Genomic DNA, 21,082 nt, shown 5'->3' with positions numbered 1-21,082 from the left:
ATCATCTAGTGACGTGCACACTGTTTTGTAAACTTGGGGATTTTTCTTTAATAGAAAATACCCAGGTCTTACCTGAAAGGTTTTAATCTAAGGCCCTTGGCCAAGGTCTTTAAACTGTCTGCATCAGTTCTAAATTTTAATGCTATCTAGATAACATAGACAAATAGTTATACATGCTGTATCAGGACTAAAATCTTAGTTTTTCTTTAAGTAAGATCAAAGCTAGTTACCTTTGGATTTCACAGAAGTAGCTCCGTAACTGAGACTTGACTACAAAGAGCCTGGACCTAGTTTGGGGTTGTTGACCTGTTGGCCTTTGGTCATAGGCTGGTTCTACTTTTTGTGACATTAGTTCTTGGCTACTAATGTAACTTTTCTAATATTTACTATAGTTACCACACAGAGTAAATTAAGTAAACAGGAAGGGAGGTGTAAAGTTAAGAGTGGTGCTGCAACAGACCACATGTTCAGCTATTCTGAAGCATTTAAGGGAGAAATTACTATTTAGCTAGTCTCAGATGCTACTTGTCAAATTGGATATTTTGCTTTGTAACTTACCACATTAAAAACAGGCATTGAACAGTAAGAGTGTAACATCATCATTTGGGCTGATGTTTCTTGCTTGACTATAGTTTAGCTTTTCTCACCTTGTGTTGCCAAATAGGAAGAAACATAGTTATGGTACAAAAGGCCTGACATGTCATTGTTCCCGTTTCAAATTTCTTTGGCAGGATGTAGAGGTGAAAACAACAAATAAAGCTAGAATCTGTACATCTAATATTTAAAAAAAAAAGTTCTGGAACTGCTTTTGCCTGCTTTGGAAGTGTACTGTTATTTTTGAAACTGCAGAAGCTCCTTAGACTGTGATAATCAGAACTAGAACTTCAAGTGATGGTTTCTTTGCTGTAGGAATCTCTATTTGAAAAACTGTTTCCTTTGAAATAAGCCAGCTGATGCTAAAACAAGTATGAGTAATGTGCTCTTTTGAATGGATGTTGCATCTTATTACTGATGGTAGCTTTAGTGATGTTTATTTATATTTAAGTTTATTGCTGCCTGAATTTGTAAGCTTTCCTATAGGAAAAGGTACAGTTCATCAATATGTCTAAATTTGTAAATATCTATTTAGTTAAGAGTCTGAAAAAGAATGCAGACAGCATCATCATGTTTAGCAGCAAAATGCTGGTATTTTACTTAAAGTAATTTTTCAGTTTAATCTTATGTCAAGAGGAGGGTCGGTTTTATTTCCCCTATGATAAGCTTGTATTTGTTGTTCCTCTTCATTTGACTTGTTTCTATAATTTTATTTTGTATTTCCATGTGTGATAACTTTGGGGGTTTTTTTATTATGCAGGTTGGAGATATTGTGAAGGTTACAAGGATGAATATAAATGGTCAGTGGGAAGGAGAAGTCAACGGTCGAAAAGGGCTCTTCCCATTCACGCATGTCAAAATATTTGACCCTCAAAACCCAGATGAGAATGAATGATTCCCTCTGCCCGATTTACACTGCTGCTTCATTTTCCTGGCTATCATTAGCATTGTTTGAGGTGGGATGATGACTTAATGGCACATTGCTAGCATTGCCCATTTTCCAGCTTGCTGCAGTTTGATGGTTCTTTTAATATACATGTGGAATACATACAACTGAAGTCACTGCCTGACCTTCATACCATAGTTGCGTCATCCAGAGTTTAGTTTCATTTTTCAAACTCTGTTGGGCCTTAAGCTGGAGAAGACTGAACCAGTATATAGTAGAGAAATACGGGAAGAAAACCTTTCCATTTGAGACTTCCATGGACTTTTTCTGGCTTGCTCAGTAGGAAGAGCCCTAATCTTAGATCAAACGTGCAACTTGTGCATTACTGTCCAACAAAAAGCAACAACAAAAATGCAATTTTAGGACTGAAGAAGTCTTAGTTTTAAGAGAACCTGTCCTAAGATAGTACATTTAAAATTATGGTCTCTTTAAAGGACAATAATTGAAGCTTATGTATTTTAAGCAGTTGTATTAGAAGCTGCTCTTTTCTGTTAACTCTTAAGCTTGTTGTTGACCTTCCTGAAACAGTGTGTTAAATGCAAATAACCATTGATTGAGCTGCATTGAAGCTGAGGCATTTATTTATAAGGAAACTTAGGAGGGGTTGATACTTGTAACCTGTTTTTGACATACTTAATGCATTTCTGTTGATTTTTGCAAGCACTAACTGTAGAGAGTGAGCTTTAAAGGGAAACACTTTGGCCTGGTCTACATACAGCTCTTTGGCAGTGTAGAAGGTGTGGTTTTACTAGTATAGACATGCTCGTCACCAAGGTCCTACTTGGTGGACAGATTGATCAGACTGCCATGGTGTGGAGAGATATGAGCGGGACAGAAGAACTTGGTAAATACTGGTTAAATCCTCTTATTTAAACATACACATTTTATACCATTTCTCTGCAGGCTCCCTCATCTCTCCAAAGTTTCCTAGCTATGCCAGCCCCAGCTTGTTAAAAACTCCTTTTCAAACACAGTACCTTTTTTCCTAGGGTGTCTCCACGTTGCTGTGCTTCCTTCCCTGAGCTGCTTTCATCTTCTTTTTTTCCTCCCTGTTTTTCCTTGCTTGCATCCCAAGTCCTCTGCATGCTGCCATCTTTTTTTACCCTTCCAAATGAGTTGGCTCGGGTTTATATATGCCCCAGATCCCTCCCCCTCCCAGTATCCTCTAGAAAATGGTTAATTGGAGTCAGCTGCCTGGGTTCCCCATGTAGTAAATTAATGCTCAGGCTGGAGGAGGCTACAAAGGTGTCTGTTACCAGTATAACTTCTTTCCCTTTTTCTGTACATAAGCTATACTGCTGTAATTGGACTTAAAGTAGGGAACTGTATGGCTGCAGCTAAATAAGTACAATTCATGTCACACAGGTTAAGTCCTTAGCCTGCGTACAGGATATGAAAGCTTAGGTACAGTGGTATCCTGTAGTGCCGCCTGCCTTTAAATGTGTTTTGTAGGTGAACTGGAATGCTCTTTTAAAAAGAATGGAACACTGAATTAACAGAATAAACGTCTGCAAAGACTACAACGACAAAACCTCCCTTTTCAGGCACCCTGGTTAACAGAAAATGGCTGTTGCAGAAGCTGATAGAAAAACAGCAGCCCCCATTTTTCAACTTTTGAAGGCTGTTGGTTGTAGCAAAACTTCAGACACCCGCAGAATCTCACCAGTTCTTATATATGTCAAATTATATACAAGTTGTTGTCTTCAGTTCCAGCCTGTTTTCTTGTTGATTTGTGTCACTTGATCCTAATAAAAGCACGTTGTTCTTGGTTCATGTGCAAGTGCCTTGGAAGGCACTGAAGAAATGCAAAAATGGCATTTGCAACAAGACATTCAAAATGCTGGGTGTTTTTAAAGAAGCCTCTCCGTTCATCTTTTAGCTGTTTTCTGTAGTATTGATCAAGTGGCTGACAGTCTAGAGGTTCTTGTAGAGCATTTTACTACCAAATTAACTGTGAAGTAGAGTAGCATTGACTGAAGTGTTTGGTGCTGTAAGAGTAATTCTTGACAATAGGCATTGACATTTTGTCTTGCAAAGAAAAGCTATGCAGCTCTCTTAACTAAAGGAGGTCATGCTTTTTCTGTGCCCCAACTATACTTGTAAGTTTACTACATAAATTGTACTACTGAAAGTCATCTTTTGAATACAGAAACTGCACTAAACTCAGTCTGCTGCAGAGAAATCTTATTTCAGACCTGACCTAGTTCCAGGCAGCTCTGCAGAAGGCTGATGTTAGAATTCTTCCTTTGCATGGTGAATAAATACTGTGAGATTTGAGGTCTTGAACACAGCTTTTAACTTGGATTTTTTTCAGTGAAATAAATGTTTTGACTCATCCCCTCATTGAATAAGGTGTACGCTTTGAACACAAGCATCGATTTAGGTTTAATTATGTTCTGATACTGCGGAAAAGTGAAATATTTTACCTTCAAAACTATGCAAAATTTGTGTTTAGTGGCATCTGATGCAAAGACAAGAATTCTTAAATTTCTGGGAACCTGGTTTTAGACCATGGATGAACAGTGTTTCTCTGAGTAGCAGCGGTGTGGTTCAGGTATGTTAAATGTGGTTCAAATGTAGCATACTGACCAGCCTAAGCTGATTGTAACCTTGCTTCAAAATGTGTCTTTGCTGTTTTACTATGAGACAAGTATTTTCCTATAAAGACTGCATTTGATCCATTTGTGTTTCTCTTTGAAGGACTCAGGATTCTCAGTCGCTTGTGGCTTGCTTACATGTGTGCTGTCTGTTGCTTTACGAAGCCTCTTAAATTTGAATGATAACCTACCAGTGTAAATGTTCCTTGGGCGTGTAAGGTATAATGAACATGAAGCATGAGAGCCTACAAATGATGGCTTCGATCTCTGCACCATTAAAATTGTTCTTGCTTTTGAGCTAGGAGCTGGTTTAAGTACCTGGTGCCACAATAGTTGACTACCATGAAAGGCTTACTGTTTGACTTCCTCCTGTTATGTACATGTGTATATAGACACTGAAGCCTCTGACCAGTCTGAAAGTTTAAATGAAAACTGTTTTAATCAGTGTCCATCACTGGATAAGCGCTAATTTAATTCATGATTGTTTACAAATTGGGAAAGAATAAACAAAAGGGAATATCCTGTTTGGGTTGGGGCTCTGAAGAGCCTGAGCATTATTTTTGTAAAGGGAAAAACAGCATTCTTTGTGCCATTTCACGTGCCTGTAAAGTAATTTTTTATACTGTATTAACATCCTGGGAACGAGTGGGCTGCCTTTGTTTTGTAGTCAAGTTTTCAAGCATTTTCCTCAATACCTGCATTTGAAAGTGAGACCTGCCTAAAAGACTGCCTTTTGGGACCAGTGAAAGCATTCTTGTATAGTTGTCATTTTCTGTTTACTTGTGTTAATTGAAAGTGTGTTTTGGGACAAGGATACAATTATTGCAGTGGGAAAGGTGGCCTTGTATCGAGACAGTCTTCACTGTGTAAACTTTAAAACACAATATGTAATTTAAAGACCATGATCTTCAGGCAATAATATTAAGTGTAAGCTTTTAAAGTTTATTTTGGGGATCATAGCTTGTTTTATTTTTTGTGCTATGAGATTAACAGTATTAAATGAATTATATTCTTAGAATATATGGAGTGTCTTTTCTTAAGATTAGTGCCTTTTTAATTTCTTACTCCAGTTATTTCATAGAACTGGTCCCAACATCAAGCCACTATAAATTTTTTTTTTCCAGTGCCCTGTTTGTACAGTCTAAATAAAAACTTGCCTCAACTTACAGTATTATTTGTTGTCATTAGTCTTAAAACCTTGACAATATTAGCAGAGTATTTAAGTCCTTACTCTGTCATTACAATGCCCTGTTTTGTGGGTGAATGAGAGTGCCAAGTGAAGTTTTCCCGACTCAAAGGAAGAATTAAGCAGGAGAAAATGCTGTTGCCAGGCTGAGTGATACTCTCCTATTCCATCCTCGTGCCTCTTCTGACTATACCGCTGTGCTCTGGAGGTCCACCTGAAAAAGATGCAGCTCTGGTTATACAGATTATCACTGCCTCCTCCACCCTGACACCTGACGCTTCAGTGCTCTTCCTGTCACTGTATTTAATGCTGCTCTTTTGCCGAGGCTTTTAAAGGTCTCTCTAGAAACCACGCCCTTCTTTTACTGTGATACCCTTGACTGTGCTTGTAAGAATGACTGGTTTATGCATACTGTTTGAATTTAACTTATTATTGTTGAAGTAAATAAGGTGTAGCCTGTGCAGGTACTGGAGAGTGGAATGGCTGGCATTCTAGCCGCGGCTGAAAGGTGTCAGCGTAACATGTCATAAATATCTGCTTTTGCAAGTCAAAAACAGGAGGTTGTCTTTTGCCTTTTTACTGTCAATCCAGATCAAGAATAGCATTAACTAGAGTTTTAATTTTTTTTTAACATTTGGGATGATTCAGTTAAATCATTAACAATGTGTTGAAACTTCAGATGATCTTATGTAGGAGAAAAACTTACGAGGAACGTCAGACACTGAACTGCTGCAAAGGAGAAGTCAAAAAAAGCTTGCGTTGTTTCCCTTGGACTCTGTAGGTATGTTCACAGCCTAGTGTTTGTCTTTGGAGTACAGATTTCCATGTGATGTTAATAAACATTCATAGCCAACCCTGCACAGTGTCTTATCATCAAATACTCACATTGGGCAAGTTACGTTTCAGAGAAAACCAGTAGTATTTCAAATATGCAAGCAAGAACAGATAAGGTGCATGCAGTAGGCTTGATCCACTTTGTATGCGTTACCCTTTAGCAAAAGCTGGAAGTGCTACCCTGTTGCTGCACCTGCTCATGGCACCTTCAGTAACTCTGGCTTTACTATTTACGTAGCAAAACCAAGCGTCCCCTGCTATTCTAGCTGACTGCTTCCTACAAGCTACTTTACAGCCACAGGTGCCGCAGCACCAGCACTGTTCCTGTCTGGGGTAAGATGTGCACAATGCAGGTGGACGTAGGTGCTGTGCACCCTTCCTAACGCAAGGGCGGGCCACAGACAGCGATGGCAGGAGGCAGTGGCCTGGCCTGGGCTTTGTTCCTGTCACAGCCAGGCTTCTCTGACACTAGACCACAGCATCTACACCTGCTTTTATTAGGAACTGGGAGATGAAGTGGCTTCATAGCTGGTGGCTTGGGGAAGTTTAAAATACTTGTATTCTGTACAGAAGAACTTTATTTGTGCCTCAAAATGCATCAGGTGTCACCAGGTATAAATCTCTGTCACTTTGTGCTGATGCGAGGCCACCATAAGCTACATTTCAGTTATCAGAAGGGAGAAATTCCATAGTCCGAGCAAGCTGCAAGGGACTGTGACTTGCCTCTGCATTTCAAAACACAGGCTGCCTCCTGCCTGCCCTCGCAGGGATCCCCAAGCAGCACGCACCCTCCACCACCAGTAACGGATTCTATCCCCCTGTCCAGCCTCCCACCCTCCACGCTGACATCCCAGCTCATTGTCCAGCTAGAGACCGCTGCTCTTAGCAGTCAGCTTCTCCCCAGGCTGGCACGGCTCCCCCCTCGCTGCAGGCAGGACCTGGGTTTTGTACTGGGAGCACCCAGCACAGCAGCTCCAGCACCCGCCACAGTTACTCATGTAATGTCAAAGGTAATGAGGAACAAGCAGTAACTCAAGCTGGATTTTCTTCTGGCTTACCTGCCTACCGGCTGTCACTCATTTGAATTTGAACTAGTTTAGTTAGGTCAGTCTAACAACAGGCAGTGTAAGCCTTAATTTTTAGGTGCAAGCTAGCCGGGATAAGCTGGGTTTACCAGTTAGTCAACCTCGATTAATTAAAAGGGTTTATTTTAAACAAGTGCAATAACAAAGACACCTTTAGATTCAGCCAGAGGTACGTGTGCCTCTTTGAGCGAACACCAGTAGGAAACAAACCTAAATACACTGAAATGAAACACTGCCACAGCAAAACAACACGTTTTCTTCTAATTTTTTACATGATTTACAATAGCGTGGGTTGTGCACATAGGAAAGCTCTTCAGGTTCGTGTTCACCAGCAGGGATGACTCACCTTGGAGTCATTTCTGTCCCTTACACTGTCCCCTCTGCCTTTTTTTTTAGAGGGCAGATCAGCTGCTCCCGAGCAGCTGTTGAACCACCAGTCAGAGCTCAGTGCGGTAAGGTGAAGCAGTTCCAATTTCAGGTTACCTTAATACCGGGGGCTGCAAACTGTGGCAGTCACTGAAGACAGCTGGGCCCTCCTGCAGCAGGGCTGCGGTCCCAGAGGGACGGGCAGGCTGCAGGGGAAGGAACCATCACAGCTGTCCCAAACCAAGCCTCCTGCTCCGAAAGCTGAGCCGTAAGAACTTGCCTGCAGCCCGAGCTGCACCAATTACTGTAACTGTAACACAGGCTGCTGTGTGCCCACCTTGAGCCAGGTTATCCGTGCACCTCTCCAGCTGGACCGCCCTCCGTGGGAGAACCCAGTGCCCGCCACTGTGACCTGGACCCGTCTCTGCTTGGCAGGGGCTCCTACACCAGACTGGCACAACCCCTGGGAACTAAAAGCTGCGCTACTGCTCCTGCTCTGGTGTGACGGCTGCTCACCAGGGGAACCCAGCAGCCCCTCGTGTGCCAGGCACAGCCTCACCAGGGGAAGATGCCATCCGCACTGCTTCTGAGGCAGCGAGAGCAAGAGACCAGGGGGAATTAACACAGCGCTCTCCTCAGATAACCTCCCCGGCACCTGCTTGCTTCATTCCAGGCATTTTGTAACCAGAACCCTCCCTGCACGAGTTATTAGTCTAACCCGCCGCTGGCACACCAGACAATCGGGATCAGAGCTAAATCTGGGGTATCCGCAGGGAACTGGCTCCTGCTTTGTACGTCCTGGCTGGTCCAACAAGGGCAGCTGAAAGTCAGCACTGAAAAATCCTTCACTTATAATCTTGTGTTTGGTCTAGAAATTAAGCACTAAAGCTCGAGAAAAAGCGTGGGTCCTGAGGACTGCTAGCACCTCTCCGCTGTGCTGTGCCTCCCCACAGCCTCCCCATCCGTGCTATCTACTGAATCCTCTGCAGAGCCTGGGGCAAGAAGAGCTCAGCAGAGGCAGAAAGGCAGCGCTGGATGCGCCGCTTCGCCCTCCCCCGGCTGCCCCTGCACCCGAGATTCGACTGACACGGGGAGCGGTGAGTCAGAGGCGAGGATGCTGTTTTGAAAAGACAGAAGGGACTGACATAAGTGAACAACAGGAGCTGGTTTGAAACTCTTGGCACTTGACTCCTGTTCAGCCCACCACCGCCCAGCAGCCAAGCCAGGCAGCAAGCCCCCCTGGTGACGCTCCTGACAGAAGTGACAGACCCAGCCAGGTCTTAAGAGCGTGCTGTCACTATCCTTAACTTGTCATTAAAAACAAAAATCAAACTCGCCCATTTTTCATTACTGTGAAGTAATGGCCTTGTGTATTTCTGTTCTAGATTCTGATCTTGCTTGGTTTTGGTTTTTTGGGGGTTTTTTTGTTGGTTTTGTTTTTTTTTTTTTTTTACAGTATTTTGTGTTACTTTACTAGGTTGATCTGGATTTCATGAGGTAGTTCAGGGACTCTCACTGGGAATTCTGCATGCTGAATCCATTTCTGTAATCTTTGACTGTGTCTTTTTTGCCCTCCTCTCACAACCAGTGATACCATTAATCCACTGACCTTGAAGAGAAACAGCTTTTCTCTTTCCAGGTATCGCAGCTGGTGACCTGGCTCCGGGTCTGCAGTGACAACTGATAGACACGCAGCACTGGGCTGGTTTCCTGCTGAGCATCCAGCCTAACGCTGCATGGCACAAAGGAAACGTGATTCATCAGATGTTGTCTTCTTAATGTAAGAAAGAGCCACATCCCTCAAAGATCAAATACCTCCTGCTGCCCCCAGCTACCTGGAATAGCTGTGACTACTCGGCACTGTGGAGAAACAAAAGATAATTTCACTGCAAGAAATAGTACCTTGGCCTGGACGTGGGGCACAGTGCGGGGGGCGGGGAGTCAGTCTGAAAAGGAAAAGCTAAAACTGGCTCTGGTCTGGAATTCTGCTGGATGGGCTAACACAGGTCTGACCAGCACACACAGGGTATTGGCACTATTGGAAACCTCTACCTGAACCCATCCTGAACTGCAGGACATACCCTAGTAGCAATGTAAAGGTTACTGCCAGTACTCAGTAGCAGCTCCTGCCTATATGAGAGCGAGTGACGCACCTTCAAAGTCACTAGTGACCATCTGATAGAGGCAGAGGTGGGTGATAGGATGGAAACAGCTCTCCAAGCAGTGGGACAAGGTGCTGGGTTTGTGCTGTACAGCAACAGTAGCCCACAGACCTCCACAGCAGTGTTTGTGGTATCAATGCTGGCCTAAATTTAAGTAGACAAAAATAAAGACATGTTGGAGAGCAGCCTAGGAACAGAAAGCGTGCACAGTCCTTGACAGGGCAGTAAAGGTGGAGGACTCTCATCTGTCAGGTGTGTAGGGCTCGTGCCTCCCTCACTGCAGTGCCCTGATTTCAGCTGCTCACTGCAGTCCTGCAGCCCAGTAGCAACTCAGCATTGAAACAGCTATGGAAAATGTAGGGGAGTGGAGGGGGAAGACGATGTACCTGGGGAAGGACAGGCTGATTTAACACCCCTCTCTGCTGCCAAATGCTCCGTGGGCTTGGTAGTCATCACCCGAAACAGAGCCATAGCCCGTGCCTCCTCCGAGACAGTCCCTGCTGGAAACATGTCAGGGCATTGCTGGGGCAGCAATTCACAGCGCAGGGAGCCACCTCGGGAGGTGCTGACACCGCACCTCGCTGTACCTGGCTCCTTTCCCTTTGCCCCATCATTCAAGCTGCCTGTTGATGCTTGCTATAGCCTGGGAACCTGACACAGGGCTCAAGCCAGTGAGGAATATAGGTGGGGTTTGGGCAGAAAGGAGGAAAGGTCCTGCATCAACCTTGGGGTGCAAGTCAGGAAGCCACCATGCATGGCTGTCACCTAATGCCCAAGATACCTTGACACAAGGGGTCTCTTCCAGTCCAGCCCCAGACTGGGAGAGGCTGGGCAGCTCCGAGCTAGTCCCTGTGGCAGCCTCATCTCTTTGGGACCAGCCACGCTGCCCAGGGAGCACGCCTGGGCTTCCCAGTGCCAAGACACATCCTTCCCACGAGCAGCTCGTCCTGGGTAACCACCTCCTCCTTCACTTGTTTTGCTGCCAGGGTACCTCCCAAAACGTGAGCTGCTTCAGCCCCAACTTGCCCTAGACTCAGCCTCTGTCAGCACCTGAACGAGAACAGTCACGCAAAACCCTCGGTCCAGACATGCCACGACAACGTGGGGACTTTGGTCCCTAGTGCACTTCGATCACGAAGCAGCAACGCGGCCGGCTCCTTGGGTTTTCCCGTATTCTCCATCACCCAGCACACCCCCGCTGTGGCTGCCAGGCCTCAAAACCTTTGCAGCAAACCCAGTGCAGGCTGCCCCAGCTGTGCGCCAGCTGTCCTCTCGCAGGTCACACGCAGTCACTGGGTGGCACTGTGCCCCTGCCTCTGCAGCCACCCAGCTCCATCCTCTTCCTCCGCCGGGGGGGCCCGGGAGGCACTCCCAGCTGGGGCAAGGGGTGGCTGCTCCCCCGGCCAAAGCGCACCCACACAGGGCAGCCAGCCCTGCCCAGCCACGGTGGGAGTGGGCAGATGCCAGGGGACCCCGGGAGCCCGCAGGGAGGGGACCCCGGCCCCCAAACAGGGACTCCTGCTGCCTCCCTGCCAGGCTCTTTCCCGGCTACGTTTTCATGACAATGGTAAAAGGAGATCAACTGCGTCTTTCCAGTACGCCCCTCCGTAAAACTAATAGGCCAGGCAATTGGGACAACCCTGCGAAGTACTTTATAGTCTGGACTCAAGGAGCTCACGCTGTAGCTCACAGGCTCTCCCAACCCCAAATCCCAGGAATTGCAGCGTTATTCCTCCCCACCACTCCCCCTCTGGGGCTGGCAGCAGGTGAGGACGAGCGATGCCTGCCCTCGCTGCCCTCCCGCCACCCCGGCGCCCCGCTTGGCTCCACCAGCGCAAGGGTGCTCAGAGCATCCGTGGGGATCGGGGCTTCTTCTTTCCAGGGCATGGTGACACAGCTCCGGCCTGATTCTGGGAGCTTTTACACCGCGTCAGGGTGAGTCAGGGGCCAAGATGCTGGACCCAGCTCTGGGCAGGGAGGTTTCTTTGTGAACACTTTGCCGTTTGCTTCATTTGCAATTGAAAGGCGGAGGCCAGGCTCACCCTGGGGAGGAGCAGACAGCCCTTCTTGACAGGATGATGGCAAAACCCGCTCAGCTCTGTAAAAGTCCCTTCCCTCCACACTGGCACCCGGTGTTTTTTTGGGAAGCTGGAGGCGACACATTTGGTGTAACCCCGAGCCCCGTTCTGGAGGGTCCCCGGCGGTTGGAGGGCCTGCTTTAGCTTCGCACGTTGCTGGGGCCCGACAGATCTCGGTGGCGTGCTCCAGGTGTAGGTCAGTACATCAGCCTGAAACCTACAAACACCAGGGAGCCTGGTCCTGGCTCCAGCAGGGGCTGGTGGGCGACCTTGGGGAAAGCAGTAACTGAACGGAGCACAGCCACCTACCTCCCTTCTTCCTGATGTGTAAAAGCAGCCCGAGAGAAGTTTCCTTTAATCGCCCCCCCCTCCCCCCCCCCCACATTAGACCTTCCAGGGGAAATTAGCACAAATGCAACATCAGTGGCACCAAGGGAACGGACCCTGAATGACTCTGAAGGGGGTTAATTAGTTTGTTGAAATCCTTCTCTCTTTAGCTGCCACTTATAGCTCCAAGCCTTGACAAACAGTTGGGAAAAAGGATCTCTGCCGAAAATCAATGCTCTTTAGAGGTAAGAACTGAAGATCCTCCAAGGAGTATACTGTTGGGAAATAAAGTGGAGGAGAATGTTTCTCTACCATTAGGGTATAAGACAAATGGGAGACGGGAAAGCAAAAGGTTTCCAGGTCTCCATAAAAGTCAGAAGGGAGACAAAAAGCCCATCTCTCCCTTCTGTGGTTTACTGTCTTTAATCTCTCTTTGCCTTAGTGTCCCCACCTACCCTGCGGGACGCTCACATTTAGACGTGCTGAAAAGCTTAACCAGCATTTACAGAAATGATTCAAGATCCCCAGATACCAACTGCCAGAGATGTGCAAAGTGTTACTGCTCATCCCTTTGGAGGACAACCTCCTCGGTGCCAGAGCCGCCGGCAGATAGGCTCTCCGCTCCTCAACATGCCAGGCAGGCAACAGGAACGTGCCAGGCAGAGGGAGCAACATCAGAAATCCCTACAGCCCCATACAGTTTCCTCCCTAGATTCATTTCATATTAGACTGTATGCACTCCAGAGACTTTTGTAAAACAACTCCCAGCCCTGCCGTAGCTGCCCCCAGAACCTGCTGCAGAGCTGCTCTATGCCCACAGCAAGACGTGGCCCTGCCAGCACTTCTGCTACCTTCATCAGTGTTTTAGCATTGTAACAGGATGGGAGGGTTAAAACACAATGCTGCAGCTGAGTGACCACCACGGGCAACACTTTGGGACTAAAATTTCCTCAGGTACCTGGTTTTAAAGTTGGGACTAACTTCAGGTGGACTCCACGTGAGAGCTCTGTGCTGCCCCGTGGGGGACAGAAGGGAGGACAGCTCCAGTGGAGCCAGAAGTCTCCCCCTTTAATACAAGAACAAGATTCCTAGGCAGAAGATGAGCAGACCCCCCCCCTACCTCCCATACCATCCACTGATGCTTCTATTTCAAACTAATTGCCACTACATCATCTGGTCCTGCTCAGCTGTCTAAAAAAACCCAACATCCTGTGTACCACTGGGACCTCTTTGTCAGAGGCTGTGAACTCATCACCATCCAGCACCAGGATGGATTGAACAAACTGAAGCAGTATTTTATTGCTGAAGCATAAAACATGGGAATAAACAAGCACCGAAGTGCTACCGATCATTAAAACCAGATGGGAGCCCATTTACTGCCTCCAACAGCGAGGTGCCATGGCTGCTCTGCTGAGGCCCCACTGAAATAGGAAACCCAATGGCCTCATGCTGCGCCAGGGGAGGTTTAGATTGGATATTAGGAAAAATGTCTTCACTGAAAGGGCTGTCAAGCACTGGAACAGGCTGCCCAGGGAAGTGGTTGAGTCACCATCTCTGCAGATATTTAAAAGATACCTTGATAGGGTGCTTAGGGACATAGTTTAGTGATGGCCTTGGCCATCCTGGGTTAACAGTTGGACTCTATGACCTTAAGGGTCTTTTCCAACCTAAACGATTCTCTGATCTGGGAGGTGCTGGGCGGCAGCAGCCACAGGTAGCCCCTGCAATTCAGGCCTGGACCTCTCTGCACTGTCCTCTCACCACCACCCTGGGGATAACCAAGGAGTGACAGAGCTTTTAGTCCTGGCTCCAGAAATACAGTCACTCCTGCAAGGTTGTGCCTACACAGAAATGCCCCAGTGGGGACAAGCAGCCCATCCAGGGCCAGTCCCACTGTCCAGGGGAGGCATGATGGGGAGAATCACAGGCCAAACTGCCCACACACAGAGCAGAGACTCGGTTGCATTTCAACAGTATTTGTTCAAACGTATGTCAGAGAACCATCACCAGCTCTGGTCACCCCTGTGCCACTCAGCTCCTGGATGGTGGATCACCCAAAGCAGCCCAGGTCTGCCCTTATTTCCTCAGCGCTGTCCAGCACCAGAAGCCAAGTACCAGGGTGGGAAGAAGGCAGGGGCTGTCTCCTCTCCATCCTAATCAACGCACCCACCGCAGATAAACGCACAGCAAGAGCAGTCCCAAAGTCTGGAGTACTGGAAACTGGCCTTCAGAAATAGCTCCACCCTGAGCACCCTGAGCTGCAAGCTGAGCTCAACCCCCCGCCTAGACTGAAGCTTTGCACCTTTGTTTTCAAGCCCCTCTCAGCACTTGAAACCAGAGCGCTGCATGGGGCCAGGGGTGGGTTCCCTGGGCTGCCCTGAGAGCCCAGCCCGAGAGGAGATGCAAATGGAGCAGGAGACTGCTGGAGAAGCAGAGACAGACAGATGCTTTTACACTTCAAAGGCAACAGGGCCCTGCGAGGCTTTCAGGAATACTCACAAATCGATAGACTCCTTTTAAACACCAAGCACATTTGCTCAAGTGTGAGGCAATTAGTCCCCGAGGAGGGAGGCAGGACAGGGCCATTAACAGACATACGGGCAGGATGGAGGGATGAGAAACGTGCAGCATGGCTCCATGCGCGACTGCCAGCCCAGCCGGGTGAGCTGAACACCGTGCTGTCCCATCCATGATTTTCAAAATGCCCTTTTCTCCCCAGGGGCTCCACAGAGAGCACATTAGTGTCACTCAGCCTGTCCCTTTGGAATGAGGGCGGTTTTGGCCACATCCCCTCCACTGCTTGATTGTTCACTGCTTTTATCCCTGGAGAACGATGATGATGGGGATGCGGGAGGGCTGACTTCCACCTACTGGGTCTGCAGCAATTCCCATTTCCCCCTCACCTGAATGCTGCCAGGTGGTGTCCCAGCTGCTCTGGACAGCTTCTGCCTCCACAGAGCCCCTTCTAGATGGTAAAACAGAGCCACAACCAGACTGGGCAAACAGAGGGCTGGCTGCTCAGCACAAACAGTGCCAGCACGGGGATGGACCTCAGTGTGACAGAAATCAGGCGCAACTCATCCCCTTCGACTCTGCACCAGCATTTCCACGCAGACCTACCCTTAACGTACCATCTCCCAGCGAGGACATTACACAGAGATCCCAGGCGCCGGTGCTTTCCTACCCCACAGACAGGAGCTGGAGGAGTGACTGTGCCAGCACACAGGAGGTCTCTCCTGCAAACAGCTGCTGTGTTTTACATGTTCAGTCTTATTTTTACAATGAGAGGCAGAAAAAAACAACACTGAGCAATGTTTTATGCCTGGCTGTGTGACTGACGGTGTGCCTGTCCTGTATCACCACCTACTTGCTCCCACTGTCCTTTACGGAGGCACAACATTTTCCCTCTTCAGTAAGAAGAGAAGAGGAAGAAATAAAAATCTCAGCATGTCCCCAAAGAACTAGGAGATGAAAATTAAATTCATCCATTACACTCACCAAGCAGAGCACTACCTGGGCAGGAACACTGTAGTCATACACCTGCACATTCAAAGAAAAAATGGAGTATTACAGGAGCGTCAGAGGCAAAAAGTACTTCATGCCACAAAACAAACTCACATGGCTTGGAAAAATGAAAAGGGAACACCACCAAACCAAGCTGAGCAGCAACACTGTTCCTCACTGCAGCCTCTCCTCACCCCTGCACGGAAGGATTGTTTGACCCTTGGTTAAAATTTTGTGAGATGCTGCTGCTCAGGTCTTGGGACAGCTTCAGCATCTGTTCTGGGCAGCGCACACCACGTGCTGCAGGGACCATGGGCTGCAGAGGGGACACGCTTTCCTGACTTGCTTCACTTTGTCCTGAAAGCCTGCAAGCAGCTGTTGCCTCTCCCTGCGTTTCTCCTGCTCAGATTTGCTGTAATGCCTACAAGCCCCATTTAAACCTCACTGCATCTCTGCAAAGCATGCCAGTGGCACCAGCTTACCTGGAGCCCCAGGAGCCAGGCCAGCAGCACGCCTGCTTCTCACAGCCAGGGGAACCAACAGCCGAGCCCTAGAGAAACAGGCAGAAACAAGCACCCCATAGAGCCGCCACGAAACCGCAGCGAAGTCCTGCCTCCGGGCACTGCAGGAGCCCAGCCAGCCCCTGAGTGGGCTTTGGGCAGGCATCACTCAGGGCAGAGGGGGAAAATACCAGAGACCAACCCCTCCCCATGCTTTGGGGAAACCCCTTTGTCCTCCCTTCTCCTGGGCCTGGCCAGTTTTACCCCCTCTCTCTTTGCTCTTGGCCATTTACAAATTAAATCCAGGCTGAGGGCGGGGAAGCAGGTAAGTGAAGATACCTGCACCCCACACATTTGGCTGCTGAGGAGCAGGGAGAGGGGGGCTGGCAGCTGCCTGCTGCTCCCGGGCAGGAGGAATTTGGCTTTGTGCCGGTCCAGCCCCGCACGCTCGGCGGGTGATGGCTGCTGTTTGTTGTTGTCAGCCAAATGCTGCATCCCCCCTGCTAAGAGGCTCTGTATGGGATCCCAACCTGGGGCTGGCGAATTAAGTGGCTTTTAAGCTCTGCAATAAAAACCCATTTGACTTGAAGAATGTTATTATTCCTGGAAGGGCATTTGTGCTGCTTGCTTCTATTTGCTTAAGGTGCACACACTAACCAAGGAAGTGCACTGCAGGAGTCTCCTGGGAGGCTCACCAAGGACCAAATGACAGACACCCCCAAGCTGGGCAGCTGGGTCAACCCAAAAGAAGCAATGAGGCTGGCTCAGCCTGGCTGTCCAGCTACAAAGCAGTTCAAGTACCCCAGTCCTCTTCTGCACAGAAATGCTGCTCCCCAGGATACCCTCATGCTTCTCTCTGCAGGCAAGGCACCTCCCTGGGCCCCCACCAAGCCCCCACGGGGGACAAGCAGACCCTGCCCCACACCAGGCACATGAGGACTCACTGACACCAGGCACCACAGAAGGTGCCAGTGAGCAGTGCTCCCGCTGGGCTCAGCTGGGCCAAGGAGGCTGCTCTGATGGCATCAGACAGCGAGTTTGATTTGCACCAGCTGAGCACGTCTCTCTCCCTCCAGCACCTGGAAAACAGATAAGCTCTTACTGAAACCAGCTGGTAGCTTCTTGCACAGAGCCAGAGGGTGACACAGTGGGTACAAACACAGAGGCCACATCCTGGGCCAGGCAAGAGGGGACCTGGGCCCCCTGGGAGGACTCACTGTGTCTTCTGAGAGGCGTGGGGAGAGGTGGGTACTTTGCTGCACTGCAGGGAGCCACCATCACAGGTGCCTCTGCTGAGCCTGCGGCTGCTCACTGGGACGTGGCTGGCTGTGGAAGAACTGCAGCATTGGCAAGAAAGCATTTTTCTGCCATTCCCATCTGCATTGAAGCAGTGTCAGACAAGGCTTAAGGCTGCAAGAACCAGTAGGAGAAACCAAAATAAATCAGGATCTTTATTTCCCATAGGAAATTTACCTAGATCCCATTTATAGTCCATTTGCCCTCATCCTTATGTAACTCCTCTGCAGGACAGGAGCAGAAAACGCAGAGAAAATAAACAATTTGCTGCAAAGAATTACTGCAAGAGACTGAGTCACATCTAGCAATGCAAGCAGATAACCTGGGGCTCACTGAATATGCTGCAGAGAACAATGAACGACAAGATCAACAGCATGTCATGCATGTACTAACTGGCCCCAGGTAACATGACTAAAGCAGAGCCACTGGTGTGCTTGAGAGAGATGCACAAAACCCCCACACTTTAGAGTTTATTTTATTGCTCTTAATGGTCTGCCTTCCACATGTCTCATTTCCTTTTATTGAAGCTGTCAGAGAGGCATTACATTATCTCACACGCATGCAAAAACAGCGTTTCAGTCGAGCTTATACACTTTTAAATGCCACAGCTGAAGAAAACAAGACAGTGGGAACTGCAAAGGGAGGAGGTGGCAGCAGAGTCCAGAGCACACACCTACGGGCAGAATTTCCAAAGGCTTCACAAACCAGCCAAGCCGCAGTCTCTAACCAGAGACAGACACGTGAGGAAAGTAAAGGTACTTTTCTAATAAGCCGGATGATTCATCCAAGCAGGCAAGGAGTCCTGTTGCAACAGAAGGCTGATGAGTAATTAAAGGCTCGTCCTAGGCACAAGGCTGAGTCTTTTACCACAGTGCAGAGCCATCTGCCAAACCAGCTCTCCCAACAGGCCCATGGGGCAGCAGCACTTGATACACGACTCTGAAGGTTTGAAAAAAAGAACACTACACCCATATTTGCACAGGAGCTTCCCTGTGCTGCCCAGGCCTCCTCAGTTACTCACACTCACCGCAGCACGGCTTTCATCCTCATCAGCACCCTGTGACAGAGGGAAATACAACCGAACCTCAGAGATAAAGAAACTAATCTAACCAAGTAGCCTGTGCGGGGGATGTATTACTTTCTCTTTTCTTGTTAGCACGGCCCTGGCGGCGAGATACCAGCAGGGCTGCCTTGCAGAAAAGTGCCACCCCCAGGGTCCCTGCACATGGGGCTCAGCCTGCTCACCTGATTTCCAAGATGTAGAAAACAGCGGTGGCAAAATCAGCTGTTAATGGTCAGAAACGCTGTGGAGAAGTCTGGCCTTTAGGTAAACTCTGCATGTCTTCACGTGGCTGTGAAGCTGACTGGAAGTACTGGGCAGCTCTGTCCGTACCATAATTGTGGTACAAAAGCAGTTAGCAATATACGATTTAAATAGGGAAACACTCATTGTAGTTGAGTTTCAAAAATTTGTAGGGCTACTTTTCAACATAATTTTAACAATAATAAATGTGGTTTGACATCTCTATGCTATGCACACACACACAGTGCCAACCTGGTACCCAAACAGAGCAGCACACAGCCTTCCCCGGTGTACCTGCACACCGATCCTGATGCACCGCTCACAAACCCGCACAGGTCTGCTCAGGAACAACATCTTGCTACACACACACACACACACACAGAAAACCATCTGGCATACATGCTAAATGACACACCTCACCGCCTACTGATGGCTACAGGCCACACAGCAGTTTATTTAAAGTGTTACAAGAAAACATTCCGTAAATAACACCCAGGAACACGCCTAGCCTCCCTGAGGAGCAAAGAGCCTGTCTCAAACAAGACCCCATTGCCAGGGCCATTCAGCCACTTAGGCAAACAGGGATGCTTCCCCCTTCTAACACTAAGAAAAGAAGAAATCCTCTTTGTGAGGCAGCACACAGGCTGCTGGCTGGCCGAACAGCTCCTCCCCATGATGGGACCACAGCGGTAAGGGAGGTGAAACTGCTCTGGTAACTAAATGTGGAGGCAGATCCCTACAGACTCCCAAACAACAGCAAGACGACTTTGCCGACCAGCCTGGGGCTGCTGAGCACACCAGCGATGCAGCACACAGCTCAGTGCCTGCAGGGCAATAATTAAAATATACGCCTGATGAGTACTGCCAGGCTGGTGAGAACTGTCTATTGACAAAGCTCACCCAGAGCACAGCACAGTAACCACAACTATAAGTTATATTCTCCAGGGGTGCCAAGGGGTGGGAGAAGGATGAAGTTTACAGTGAAAGATGCCCTTTCCCTCAAAAGGAAGAGGGGGGAGCGACACAGCCAGCACCGCTGTTCGTGGCCCTTTTTCTGACAGCTGCAGGCCTTTGCAAACCCCCAGCGCAGCCCCCCACGTTCTGTGAGCAACCTCCCTCCACCCCTGGCAGAAAGAAGAGTGTGTCACTAACCTCAAATCTAGGGGTGACAGAAGAGGGATGGGCAGGGGGACACACAGACAGAACATGCAGCCTTGCTGCCACTTCTCGGGCACGGGACAAGCTCCTCCCTGCCTGCATGACCCATTGCTACGTGCCAGACACACACACGGTGCTGCGTATTTGACTCTCATCCGCTGCTGGAAGAAAGGCAAGACTCTAGCTTTAGTTTGACTACACTAAGTGAGGAAACTGCTCTAGGGGACACTGGGATTGCTTCTTTTGGTCATCTTTGCAACAATTCTCTACAGCTTCTTGACCACCTGGACAGTTTACTGAAACTCCTCAGCCCCTATCTCCTTGCACGCAAGTCCTGGGAGGAAGAGATTTTGGAAACTGCCAACTACAAGGTGCAAACAGCCCGGGACTGGGAGTTCCGCAGCTCTGTGAATTCTGCTCTTGCAGCTCCTGTGGTTTCCTACTCCTGCTGGGAAAAAAAACACCACTGCAGCACACATTGATTCAGCCAGACCCCCACTGAGACGCCAAGGGCAGCCACCAGTTTAGCCATTGCTTGTGAAATACAGTGAGGGTTGTTGTGCAAGGAGACAAGGAAGTGAAGGTGTCCCATGCTACCGCTTGCAGCCATAGCTCTTTGCCTAGTGTAGGCAAGGCTTCAAAAAGTCAACACCCCAGAGCAATTTGGAACTCATTTACAATTTTTTTGCAGTTTTTTCATTGGGAAGGGTCTTCCCTGTTCACCAGCAGGCATAGGGGAACAGAGGGTACTGGCTCCACTCTGCCATGGTCCCATGGGCATGTCCAGGAGCCGCCTGTGTATTGTACTCTGTGGAGAAGGCTGAGTAGCTCATTGCCCTGTACTGGCTGTGGGAAGGCACCATCCACTGGCCAAGCCCTTGCTCGGTGCCATAGGGACTGTACATGGGCGCTCGGGCCCCAGGTTTCCCAACAGAGTCTAGAGCCATGTTCACCACTCCTGTGTAGTCCTGGGGAGGAGGCAGAGGTGGGGGGAGCGGAGGCAGGTTGGTGAAGCCCTCTGGGAGTTGTTTGGAGTCGTGCTCGGGCACTGTGGCGAGATCCAAGGCATGGCACCTTGCCCGGAAATCATTCAAGCTTGCTGCATCGCGGGTGGGAAGCTGCTGGCTGTCCCCAGCTTCGTGGAAC

General features: G+C 48.6%; 2 protein-coding genes across 25 annotated transcripts in view; one reads left to right on the top strand and one right to left on the bottom strand.

Moving 5' to 3' along the window:
* The window catches only part of CRKL (CRK like proto-oncogene, adaptor protein), an 18,752-nt gene extending 12,571 nt beyond the window's left edge, over nucleotides 1–6,181 (top strand). Inside the window, exon 3 of the mRNA XM_080392797.1 lies at nucleotides 1,355–6,181. Within this exon, the coding sequence (XP_080248923.1) occupies nucleotides 1,355–1,489 (135 nt within the window). The 3' untranslated portion in view covers nucleotides 1,490–6,181. The remainder of the gene's footprint in view (nucleotides 1–1,354) is intronic.
* LOC308065865 (T-box-containing protein TBX6L) overlaps nucleotides 5,059–21,082 on the bottom strand; it is a 47,055-nt gene continuing 31,031 nt past the window's right edge. For 16 of the 24 annotated variants that reach the window (XM_080392445.1, XM_080392454.1, XM_080392455.1 and 13 more), the window contains one exon: nucleotides 5,059–21,082. In XM_080392445.1, coding sequence (XP_080248571.1) covers nucleotides 20,656–21,082 — 427 coding nt within the window. In that variant the 3' untranslated portion in view covers nucleotides 5,059–20,655. The other 8 variants (XR_013928950.1, XR_013928947.1, XR_013928948.1 and 5 more) reach the window with 8 other exon arrangements.

Source organism: Falco punctatus (assembly GCF_963210335.1).
Source record: "Falco punctatus genome assembly, chromosome: 1".
NCBI lineage: Eukaryota > Metazoa > Chordata > Aves > Falconiformes > Falconidae > Falco > Falco punctatus.
This window is presented reverse-complemented; position numbering and strand designations above follow the sequence as displayed.